At 36.6% G+C, this 11979-nt stretch overlaps 1 protein-coding gene across 14 annotated transcripts in view; it reads right to left on the bottom strand.

Moving 5' to 3' along the window:
* Positions 1 to 11979, bottom strand: part of LOC133190151 (microtubule-actin cross-linking factor 1, isoforms 1/2/3/4/5-like) — an 84720-nt gene that overhangs the window by 12351 nt on the left and 60390 nt on the right. For all 14 annotated transcript variants that reach the window (XM_061325618.1, XM_061325617.1, XM_061325619.1 and 11 more), the window contains 30 exons: positions 11832 to 11955; positions 11386 to 11541; positions 10799 to 11034; positions 10322 to 10451; positions 10018 to 10217; positions 9292 to 9624; positions 8950 to 9112; positions 8698 to 8864; positions 8217 to 8546; positions 7686 to 8006; positions 7178 to 7384; positions 6560 to 6673; positions 6350 to 6463; positions 6025 to 6237; positions 5641 to 5802; positions 4929 to 5099; positions 4505 to 4831; positions 4321 to 4405; positions 3984 to 4207; positions 3686 to 3892; positions 3329 to 3448; positions 2909 to 3235; positions 2579 to 2785; positions 2234 to 2353; positions 2011 to 2119; positions 1668 to 1894; positions 1225 to 1449; positions 990 to 1091; positions 660 to 830; positions 143 to 298 (listed from right to left, as the gene is read on the bottom strand). In XM_061325618.1, coding sequence (XP_061181602.1) covers positions 143 to 298; positions 660 to 830; positions 990 to 1091; positions 1225 to 1449; positions 1668 to 1894; positions 2011 to 2119; positions 2234 to 2353; positions 2579 to 2785; positions 2909 to 3235; positions 3329 to 3448; positions 3686 to 3892; positions 3984 to 4207; positions 4321 to 4405; positions 4505 to 4831; positions 4929 to 5099; positions 5641 to 5802; positions 6025 to 6237; positions 6350 to 6463; positions 6560 to 6673; positions 7178 to 7384; positions 7686 to 8006; positions 8217 to 8546; positions 8698 to 8864; positions 8950 to 9112; positions 9292 to 9624; positions 10018 to 10217; positions 10322 to 10451; positions 10799 to 11034; positions 11386 to 11541; positions 11832 to 11955 — 5748 coding nt within the window. The remainder of the gene's footprint in view (positions 1 to 142; positions 299 to 659; positions 831 to 989; positions 1092 to 1224; positions 1450 to 1667; positions 1895 to 2010; positions 2120 to 2233; positions 2354 to 2578; positions 2786 to 2908; positions 3236 to 3328; positions 3449 to 3685; positions 3893 to 3983; positions 4208 to 4320; positions 4406 to 4504; positions 4832 to 4928; positions 5100 to 5640; positions 5803 to 6024; positions 6238 to 6349; positions 6464 to 6559; positions 6674 to 7177; positions 7385 to 7685; positions 8007 to 8216; positions 8547 to 8697; positions 8865 to 8949; positions 9113 to 9291; positions 9625 to 10017; positions 10218 to 10321; positions 10452 to 10798; positions 11035 to 11385; positions 11542 to 11831; positions 11956 to 11979) is intronic.

Raw genomic sequence — 11979 nt, forward strand, 5'->3', positions numbered from 1 at the left:
GTTTGAGATATTGAGGTCAAAATACAATAAGAATATAGTGGTTGGGACTATCAAATCACTTCAACATATCCATGGTATTTGAGATATCGGAGTAAGAGATACGAAGTTCAACTGTATTTCCGTAAGGACTTATAACTTTTACCTTGAGTTTAGCAAGTTCAATTTCAATTTGTTTGGGTTCTCCATACGAAGAAGACATATCATCCAAAGTTTCATCAGTTTTGTCCAGCCAAGCTAATAGTTCATTCAAAGCATGTTCAAACTGTCCTACATTAAGCATGGCCATTTGTAGATTACGCTAGAAAAGAAAATTAATATTACATTTACAATTTTCAAATTAGAAAGGGAGAACAGCTCTTTTTGATCTTATTTTTATAAATAATCAATGAAACAGTTTACACTGAAATTTTCTGGCATTAGATTTACCGGTAGTTAAATTAAGAAAATTTTGTAACTAAGACAATTTTCTACCAAATGATGGTGCAAAGACTCAAGTTCAGAATACCATTACAGGTAAATTTGAGAAAACTTGTTAAAAATGAAATTTTTATTAAGATTAACAATTAGCAATTTCTCAATATAAGACCACTATCTCAGGTAAAGATCATTCCTTCTTCTCTCAGACAGAACGGTATTCTATGACTTTGTCCTTATCTTACCTGTCTTTCTCCTATTCCCTCCAGTAAGTTGTCCCATCTTCTGTTGACAGAGGAGAGAGGTTCCTTCACTACCATCTGGTCAGTTGACTGGGCATCCTTAGCCATCTCCTGACCTTTCTGGTTCAGTGACTCTATGTCCACCTGCTTTGGCTCCACTTCTGATTTCAGTTCCTGTTTAATAAACAAGCAGAAAACTTCAGACCATGAAAATAAAAATCTGTTCCAGACCTGTTGTGAGGTAATATAACCAATCATATTTATTTTCTTTCATACACACGTTTGCAATGAAAAAGTACTCTATTCTAGGTACAAGAGTATACAATAAGGTACCTTGACTTGGTTCCACTGGACTTTGATGGTGTCAAAATCAGAGCCAACTGGAGTGAACTCCCTTAATCGTACCTCTCTCTTCTGCAGCCACACGAGGATTTTCTGAATGAAAGAAATCAGAAAATTAGATGCTTGAAAACGTGTATGAAATATAAAGGGTTAGATGTCTATGTCGTATGTACTTTTCTTCAAGACATCTGAGAATAGACTACTTCTGTACTGAGAGTAAGCTTACCATGAGTTCATCTTGGAAGTGGACTGCTTTCTCCAAAGCTGCTTCTAGAGTTCTTGCCCTTTGTTCATACTTCTCTGTCACCATGCCAACCTGAGAAGTGACATCTTCCATGTTCTTTTGAACTTCAGGTCGTTCTGGTTCACCGACCATGGTCATCAGCTGTTCTCCTGTCATGTTGAAGTCATCCAGATCAACCTGAGTTGCCTCAATCTCCTCCTTGAGAGTCTGGAAATTAAATTTTAATTCAAAGTTTACCTTAAATGTTCATAAATTTTCTCTTCAAAATGTGTGTCTTTATAAGACCCTAAGTCCAGTAATCAAAAACAAATCTCATCTTTGAAATCTTTAACTCTTGGAGATCTCCAAGTTTTTTGTCATTCCAGGCAAGTTCAAAATAATAAAGTCTGACTCTATTGCACAGCTGATACTTAATTATAAAGTACCTCTAGAAGGTCTTGCTGCTCTCTAATGATGGCAGGCTCCAAGGCTGGGGGTTCCTGGGAGGTAATCTGATCCTGTAGATCCTTGACAGTGGTACAGAGATTGTTGTAATCCTCCCAGAACTTCTCAGAAACCTCTAAAGTATCCTCCAGGTCCTTACTACGTGTCGAGGACAGCTGACAGATGTTGTCATAAAGACCAATCAGTTCCGACAGCTTAGTCTTTACATCTGTAGGAAATTAATCAAAATAAACATGTGCAAGATGATCACGGAAAAATATACAATACTTATCAATAATTAAGTCACATTGAAAAGTTAGACAGTCAAGCATGCAGAAATTATACCTTGTACAGCAGTGTCCTCTTTGTCTCCAGCTTGTCTGATCAGTTCCTCTGCTTTGTTCTTAATTGAAGCTAGGGCTGCCTGTCTGGAGTCCACGTCCTCCATAAATGCCTACAAGATGTACAACAACATTTAAATCATATTCAATGGCTAATTTCTCTTAAATCTGCAAATTAAACAATCTTATAATGTGTATTGAAAGCAACTGTTGTAAGAGTAATTTACCTTGACTTCAGCCAGCTGGTCCTTAAGTTTATCTGCATGGGCAGATATAGGCTCAGCATTCTCCACCATCTCATGAGTGGAGGTCAGAGTCTCCAGAATATCCTCCAATTTGTCAGTGAACTAAGGAAATTATAGGAAAATGGTCGTATATTACAAATCTAGGTCAAACCTTCTCAAAATTGACCTTTAATAAGTACGCATTTCACTTATCCTAATAATTAACACCTATATTAACAAGACATATATGTACAATGATGAGGTACTGCAGTTATTGACTATTATAATCATGCATTTTAAATTAGGTTTCACAAATATTGTACCAGAAGATAACTTTGGGATACTTACTTCAGCAGATTGCTGGAGAGCTTCGTCAATGGACAGTGATCTGTCCTTGAGGTAGTTTTTGACATCCTCTATTTTTGTGTTCTGATCATCAATAATTTTCTGGACCTGAGTGCTCTCACGTTCTCCACACATCTTGATGAGAGCACTTCCAGTTTTGTTTAATCTGTCAATGTCTGGTTTATGATCCTGGACTTCTTGCTTCAGAACCTACAATACAAATATTTTGAATTTCTCACAACATCTAAATTATCTTATATTACAATTTTTTCTCACAAAATAAAAGTTGCAAAGTATAAGACTGCCTATTAAAGCATCAAAACGTGAACCAACCTTGACCTGCTCTTGCTGTTTTTTGACCTGTTCTGCATCTATAGACATAACTTTCAAATCTGCCACAATGACAGCAGCCTCTGCCAACCAATCAGACAAGTCCTTATTGGTCTCCCAGAAATGTTTAGCCAATGGGAAGGCTTGTTCTAAAGTTCTCTGTCTTTCCTGACCCATCTTCCACACCAGGTCAGACTTATTTTTCAGATCCTCCACTGCCTCCCGGAGTCTGGGATCATGTTCCAATGAACTCTCCCTCGTCATCTTCTTACCTCGGGTGATTACATCTCTTGCATTTCCTTTCTGTTCAGCTATTTCTTCATTCAACACCTGAAGAAAAATTATTACATGTAGAAATATACACCCTGGATAAGAACCACTATGAAAGCAGAGAAGAGTTCTTTTTTATAGTTGTTAACCTACCTTGACATCAGCAAGTTGTTTGTCCAGTGTGTCAAGTTCTGTGCTGATTGGTGGAGAATTGGTCAGAATCTTCTCCTTACCATCAAACCAATCAAGCAAATCAGTGATGTTACCAACAATCTGAAAATTTTCACACATGCATGTATTTCATAACTACCTTTCAAATAAATTGGATAACATGAAAAAAAAAAAAAAAAAATAAAAAAAAAAATATATATATATATATATATATATATATATATATATATATATATATATATATATATATATATATATATATATATATATATATATATATATATATATATTGAATACTTTTATAGAGGGTATGAGTTTGGGAATTCTGTAACAACATACCTCTGATGACCTCTGCTTGGATTTGGAGACCTTCTGTGACCTGCGCTGAATTTGATCACTGACTGCATCGTAACGCTGGAGGTCCTTCTTCATGGTTTCCTCCACTTTCAGCCCTGCATCCCCTGGGGCCAGGTCCGCCAGGCTACCCCCATCTTCTCTCAGGACCTCAAGGACTGGCTGGATGTCCTGTAGCTTTTCCATAAATTTCTACAGACAAGAATAAATAAAACTATGAATTCATACAGTAATCATAGTCAGCAATATTTCCATAAACGGTTTAATATGACCTTTGACCTACCTGCACTTGTTCCTCTGCTTCTTGACCTGTGGCCTCTTTGGTGCGAAGTTGAGACTCTGTTTTGAATACCCAGTCTAGAAAATCTGCATGAGCTTCATTGAAATTTTTGGCCAATGGCAGAGCTTCCTCCATTTGTTCTGTAGAATCCAGCACCTTCTCTCTCAGTTCTGTGAATCTTGCCTGCACCGAGTCAATTTTCTTCTGCACAGCTTTGACATCATTGCCTATGCATTAAAAAAAATTCTTAATGTGTCATAGAGTAAATAAGCAACACAGAATTCATTTCCTTCTTCCAGTAATACACTGTTTTTTCTCTTAAAGAAAATTGGATGTCTACCTTTGCAGAAATCCTGGAGGTCTTTTCCCCTGAGTGCAAGATCTTTCACTTCATCTGCCTTTGAATGAATCTCCTTTTCCATGTCCTATGTAAAAATAGTCATATGCATAAGAATTCATAAATATACTGAAAATAGAAAAGAACCTATATTTGTTTTCTTATGGGTGAAGAGAAAGATAACTACCTTGAGAGAAGCAACAATATTTTCAATTCCCTCTGTATCCATTGCAGATGGCTCTAGTGAGGCAAACTTTTTCTCTGCCAACTCTAACCAGGCTGTCAGAGGTTCATGCAGATCCTGGAAGTCTTTAGAGAGCCCCAGCATTTCCTCTAGCACATCCAGTCTGTCTCGTGATGTGGAGCATACAGCCTCCCAGCGGCGATCCAGCTGTGCCACCTGGTTCTGTATTCCTTTTTGTTCCTGGGGGTTCAATCCTCTCATCAAAGACTCGGCAGAATTTTTGGCAGATTTGACACTGGGACTTCTATCCTCTAACATTGTCATCAAAAACTGGAAAAGCAGAGAAACAGTACAATCACTATCTACATGTATAATACGCATTATCATTGTTAAGCAATACAGATCTTTTGTATAAAGAAGATTGTACCTTTTGTTCCTGCAGCTGTGTTTTGCAGATTTTGTAGTCTGGTGATGGTGACTTCTGATTGGCTATCATTTCCTCAGTGTCCTTCAGCCAAACCAGTAACTGATCTAGGGCATCGTGGAATTTACCAGCCTGCAGTAAATTATTTTCCAGGTTGTGCTTCCTGTCCGACACCTAAAAATATTAAATGATAAAAATATCACTGTTGAAGTCTGAGTAATTAAACCAACTACTTCTAGCAACTACTCTAAGAGTACATCTCAACCATTCACATTTCAGAGGATTTGGTTTCATTGCAATAGATTTGTTTACAGATATTTTGGATTTTCTGGTCTTCCTTATAAACAACTAAATGATGTAAGCATCTGATCAAAGGAGCCATATTAAAAATTTATTTCTTAGTAATAAAACATGCTCTGATGTAAAATATTTCAAATACAAGTAAATACATGAATATCTCAATACTAAAACATTCTCTGTTGTAAAGCACACAGTATACATTGCTGTTTGACAACTAGATGTGATGCAAGTTTATGCATGTCTCTGCTACCCCAAAATCAAAACTATTGATCAAATTGTACTATTTTGACAACTGTCAGATTCATAGACACTACATGTATGCCAAATTCATCAACAGGTTCACTTGACTAATATATTACAAAATCCTATCCCAAGAACCTATCAATGTGTACAATCAATCTTTATTATCACTGACCTTTTTCTTGAGGTCAGTCCATTTGTCATTGAGACTCTCTAGCTCCTGCTCCAGCTGTTCTGTGTTGACACCTAGTGCTGCTGTCTGGATGAGGTTCTCAGCCTTTGAACTTCCATCTTCCACTCTCTTCTGTAGGGGCTCCAGAACGGAGCCTTCGAACATCTACAACGACAAACAGTAATCAAAAATTGAGAAAGCCCCACAATAGCAACCACACAAATTGGACTTTACAGCTTCATCTAGCAACTCTTAAAATTTAAAAATTTAAAAGAAAACGAAATATTTTTTCCCCCTTTTTTATTACCCTTCCTTGCTATGTACATGTTTACGCCTGAATTTTACTTATGTACGCCTTGCACAAACAAACTAGGGCATGTATTCTACCTGAAGTTCATCTTGCTGTCGTTTGATGGCAGCAACGTCAGTTCCTACTGGTTCATGCATATCAAGTTCATCTGAAGCTCTGTCAATGCTTGTTCTGGTTCGCCGGAGATCATCAGTGACTCGGTCAAGCAAATCAAGCATATTTTCAATGTCTTTTCTGCAGCCTTCAGCTTTAGACTTGAGTTTACCAAACTGAGTTTTCAGTGCGTCAATCTGAAACGACACCATTACATATTCAAATGAAGTATGAAATTTTTACAAGATACTAGATCAGTTATGAATTTTTAAGAAAACACTTCCATTGATATCCAGAAATCTAACTTACTGGAACCTCCACCAACTGAGGATCAGTGATGAAGCCAGAGGATTCCAAATTCTTCCCTTTTTCCTCTGTATCTGCAATTCTGTCTTCCAGGGAATTCAGCTGGGACAAAAATTCCTGCAATACCGTAGCAATTGTGAAAATCAATTTACAAAAATACTAACTGAATGCACATGCCATCATAATGATGATCTAGATTTGTGGATGCCTCACCTCTGCCTCTCTGAGCTGAGCTCTGAGTCCATTCTCATCTCTCTTAGCTGGTCCAATTGAACTAAAGACCGCTTCAAGGCCAGAAAGAGAGGTACCAAGAGATGACAGTTCATCCTGAAATAGGTGAAAAGCATAATGTGAAATACATGTACATTATCAAAGTGAAATACATTCTAAATGTGAAATACATTATCAATGTGAAACACACTGTACATTTTGAATGTAGTATTGCTGATATCAAGCTTCATCATTCCTCTGTCAACTCAAATAAAAAGTTGTTTTGATGACATTTTTTTAAAAAGAAATCAAAATTATAATCAAAATTGGAAAGAAATAGCATTTTTCTCCAATATCTCACACCCTTTCTCAAGAGAATCAATAAAGCTTAATAGCCAAGTTCTATGTTCTGTTTTAATCAAGAATATGCTACATGCTAAGTATGATGAATATAATTCACTAGATAATAATATTTGCTTGATTTGCTAGAATTTGAAAAAAAAAAATTTGCTTGATTTACTAGAATGATTCTGACACACTTAATATTCTACCATGATCCCACCAATAATCATGTAACATGATAATATTATCAATACATGTAATGAAATGATTTAGACTCACCTGAAATTTGCTGACCACTTGATTTCCCTCGTCCAGTTCTGTGAGGAGATCAGTAATATCACTCTGTAGATTTTCCTGCTTTTGTTTTTGATTCTCGAGGTCTATCTCTAGGTCTCTTGTACCAAGTCCTGTGTTACTCAGGTCTTCAATCACAGCTTCTAGGTAATCCATCTGAGGTTGAAGTCCATCCACTTCATCTTGTAGAGCCTGGAAAAGAAAATTAGAGAATCTTCAGTGGTTATATGAAGAGATAAAGTGTAATCATTAAAGCAGTTATGGTAGGTAAGAAAATTATGTACAAGGATAAATAAATTTTCTGTCCAAGAAGGCTTTTCCCACATACATGTAAATATCTCCTAGCATACCTATTCCTTCTTAAGCTTAACATAGTTAAACATTCTGGCATTACACAAAGTTACACAGATGATTCACTCTGTTAACAATACTTGGAAATCTTTACAGTATAGATATATCGAAAAAGATCTTTATTAATACATGTTTACACTACCTTGATTTTATCTGCATGCTTGGGGTCTTTTGCAGCAGGTCCCATTTTGCTGTGGGACGTCAGTGAATCTTCACATCTGGCCAAATTAGAGCTGTAATCCTTCATGTTATATTGGAAGTCGTCCAGTTTTTGCATGAGGTCTTCCAAACTCTTCACCCTGTCTGTAACTCCTTGGTCTAGTGCCTGCCATTTTTCTGACACCATGTGAATGGCATCCTTAGCAATGTCACCATCTTGTTCCACAAGGTCAGCTAGAGTCTCCCCTTCTGTTTGTAATTTCTTTAGCTCAGGAGCATTAGAACTGACCTCTGCCTTCAAGCTCTGTAATAGATAATCTTATAGATCAGTACTAATCTTTAAATAGTATATTTCCTTACCTGAGATTTTCAAAGACAGACCCTCATATCTTTTTACCAAAAGGTACATGTAAGGTCAGATCACTTCTACCAAAAAGGACTAAGATGTGCTTTATTGAAATTTCTGTTAAATACATGGATATACGATGGAATTAAATCTTTTTTTATCACATACCTGTGCATCACTGAGCTTCTTAGCAATGACATCCCTCTGAAGCTCTGTTGTTTGGAATCCCTCTAGTTTGTCCTGACTGAACTGTAACCAAAGCAACTGCTTATCAAGAATGTCCTGGAAACACTGAGCATGTTTTATGCTGGCTTCAAGCTTTTGGTCATGCTCCAATGCACTGAGTTTCAGTTCTTCAAATTCTGCCCGAATTTCCTCTGCTGTGTCCTCCAGATCCTGTGTTTCCTTACAGGGGGGTATGGATTGTAATAAACCTTCACATCTCTGTAAGAGGTCCTTAATTTCTGGCTCATGGTCAACTAAATCTTTATGCAGTATCTGAAAATAAGTTGAGGAAAATTGTTAACACCAGCAAGTTTATGCCATGATAATGAGATAACCTATCATAAATTGGTCATGTTTTTTTTTTTTTCTGAAGAGATGTTTTAATAAAGGAGCTTATAAGAGAACCAAAATATAAGCGGCTCACCCTTTGTTGCTCTGCCTGTTCTTTGAGAATATCAAGATTTCCAGACACAGGCTGTTGCTGACCCTGTCGACTACGGATGTCCGATAACCAGTCAAGCATGTCATGACATCTGTCTGTCAGTTCCTGACCCTCAGAACTGGTTTTGACTACAGCTGCCCTCTTAGCACCTGTAAGCCAAGTAAACATTTTGTTATAAAAGTTGCAATATGTTTCATTTCCCATAAATGAAATGACATAAACTTTAAAACATACCAATTTGTTTTTCTGCATCACTAAGTTGCTTTTCAAGGTTAGCTATTCTGTGTTTCAATTCCGTTTTAGTGCTGGGATCTTTTGTTACATCACACAATTTTTTATGAAGGTCTTTAGTTTTCTGTGCCAGAAGTTTCTGGTTGTTCAACTCAGAATCCAATGCCTATAACAAATATCAAAATCTTTCAAAAAAAAAAAACCTAGCTCCCACAATACTTCCAATTCTAAAATTATTTTCCTTGACAACAGCAAAGAAACACTTTGTTTTTTTTTCTTTCTTAACAGTCAGTTAGATATGTTTATATAAAACAAAATATAAATACTAAGACTATGTCTCTTTACCTGAAGTTCCTGCAGGTATGCTTCATTATCCTCAGGAGACAACATCCCTGGGGTGATGCTCCCCACCCTGTCTGCGAAATCATCTACCCAGTCCTGGACTGTCTTCATGATGTCATTGAATTCTAAACTGAGTCCCTCTACAGATTTCAGAGCCTTGCCTCTCTCCTGCAGACGAGACTCTAACCTGCTCCAGTCCTTGCTGATGATATCCATTTTTTCACTGATGTGACTGGCATCTTTAGTATCTGTTTCACATAGATCCAGTATGGTGTGTCCAGATTGGATGAATTTCTCATAAAGGGGAGTCTGGCCTTTGAATTCTTCAGTCAGTAACTGTAAAAATCAAAACAAATTCTATTTTATTCTAAGCCTTATCATGAATATTAAAATATAAACTAGTAGAATTTACAATGTAAACACTAAAGATGAAAACCTATAGGTTTACTTGTTTTTGTCTGATCAAGTAAAACAGACATATATATGTGATAGATTTTAAACAATGGCCCTGCAAAATTGAGTATATCTGCAGTGCATTTGATACAGATGTGACAAAGAGATCAAACTCAATTCTTTATATTGGGACATCAACATTGGTAAGAGACAGATGAAAAGACAGAAATCACACATTTACTATATGTCCTTAAAATTTTGTTGCAAGAAAATAAGAAATGAACTCCTTAATAACTTTGTGGAAAAACCCAATCAATCTATGTATATCACACTGACCTTGACCTGCTCCACTTGGTTCTGGTTCATTTCTTTCTCCGTGGATATAGGGCCAAGAACTGCCATCATCTTCTCCTTCTGAGCTATCCATTTCTGAAGATGAACTCCAGCATCTTTGAAGGCAGAGATGTTCTTCACCATTTCCTCCAAGGATTTCCTCCTCTGTTCAGACAGAACCTTGATATCCAGCCATTTGTTATCTACAGAAAAACAAGTCAATATTGGAGATCATCTAAACCTTGACATGATGGAAACCAATAAAATACAGTTTATGGACTAATTAAGATTCAGTTCACCAATTTACCTAGCTCTGATAGTTGCTGATGGCACACTTCCAATCCAGGTACTCCCTGCTTGGTTTTGAGAAGTTCTTGTCCTTTATTTCTAATGTCAGATACTAGATTCTCCTTTCCAAGAAGTTCTGCATGGAATTCCTAAAAGGAAAGAAAGATGAAATGAATACAGAATACATTATGCATTACATTACTGAAGCAAATTCCACAAAACTCAAATTTGATTTGAAATGCTTCCTCAGACAACAAAGTGCCAAATGTCAATACAATATTTTAAAGTTTAACCTCAAAATTTTGGGAAACAAATGACTGCATGATTGCTAGAGAGACAAATGAACATACTAAAGACAAACATAAGGAAAAAAGATTTGTCAAATTAAGTTTTGTCTTTCAACGATTACAAAAGATTAACAGTATCAGAGAAATTTATGAAAAAAAAAAACATATAGATACAAAGAAAAAAATAACAAATAAACTGGTTCCCTCACCTGGTGCTCTTTAAGCTGTTTCTTTGCCTCTCTTTCACTGGTGGGGAGTCCCCCTTGTATGTTCAAGTCCAGTTCCTTGAGATCGATCCAGGTGAGGAGTTCCTGCATGTTCTGTAGGTAACTCTTCATGCTCTCTACAATACTCCTCAGCTCCTGGTGTCTGTCTGCTAGCCTCTCTCCCAGGATGTCATACCGCTGATTAATATCTACCAACTCTTGTTGGATTTCTGATAAGTCTACAAGTCAAAGAAGTGAATTCAAGCTAACATAGATAAAAATCCTACTCATAAACACCTTATACACAATAGACAGTAAAAATAATCCAAACTTTTCAGGCAATTCTACAACTGAAATTTTGCTTTGAACATTATGGGCAATTTTGCAAACTCACAAAAGAAACAAAAGAAAATTCCCATTACATTACATATCAATTTCTCTAATTACTTATCTTTCAGAGGGTAAACAGAAATAGTGTATTAAGAATAACTAAGATACTAATCACACACAATAAAATTCAGGAAAATATATGTGATTTTCAAGATTTTTGAAAGTACTGAAGATTTCCATTAATGGAAAGGGGAACATACCATCTAGCTGGAAGTTGTCGAAGGAGCTCTTCTTACTGCTAATTCCACTGGAATCACTGGATGGACTCAGGATGTTTGTAGGAGAAGAAGGATATGGGAAGGTTGGAGAGGTACTTCCCAGTCTTGGAGAGAGCAAACCTTGGTATCTCCTTCCTCCTGTGAGATACAGAAAATGTACTTTGTGATCTCTAATTCATAAATTAAAATATTTTACTCTGTCTTGATCTTAAACCAGATCCTGTACTCAGTTTAACAGCTAAGACAAAGGTTATTGTAAGCAAACAGATAAACTATAAACAATGTTCCACTTGACCTTGGATTGATATAAAGCTCTGACCTTGGACTAGATTTCTATCTCATTTATTCTAGTAGATAATCATGTCTGCAATCTTCAACAGATGACTTCTGTGCATACAATAAGCAACCTTAAAAAATCTGAGACTTACTCATCATTCTCCTGAATGGACTTTGAGGTCTAGATCCCTCACTCTGTGTGGCATCAAAGGCAAAGCCAGCATCATTGACATCCTCCAGGATTGGTCCATACTCTTGGTACTCCTCAAGGAGAGGCTAAAGAACAGAGGATGTGGTTAA

This window comes from Saccostrea echinata, unplaced genomic scaffold, assembly GCF_033153115.1.
Source record: "Saccostrea echinata isolate AGI-Se365-2 ecotype Australia unplaced genomic scaffold, CSIRO_AGI_Sech_v1 ptg000022l, whole genome shotgun sequence".
Classification (NCBI taxonomy): domain Eukaryota; kingdom Metazoa; phylum Mollusca; class Bivalvia; order Ostreida; family Ostreidae; genus Saccostrea; species Saccostrea echinata.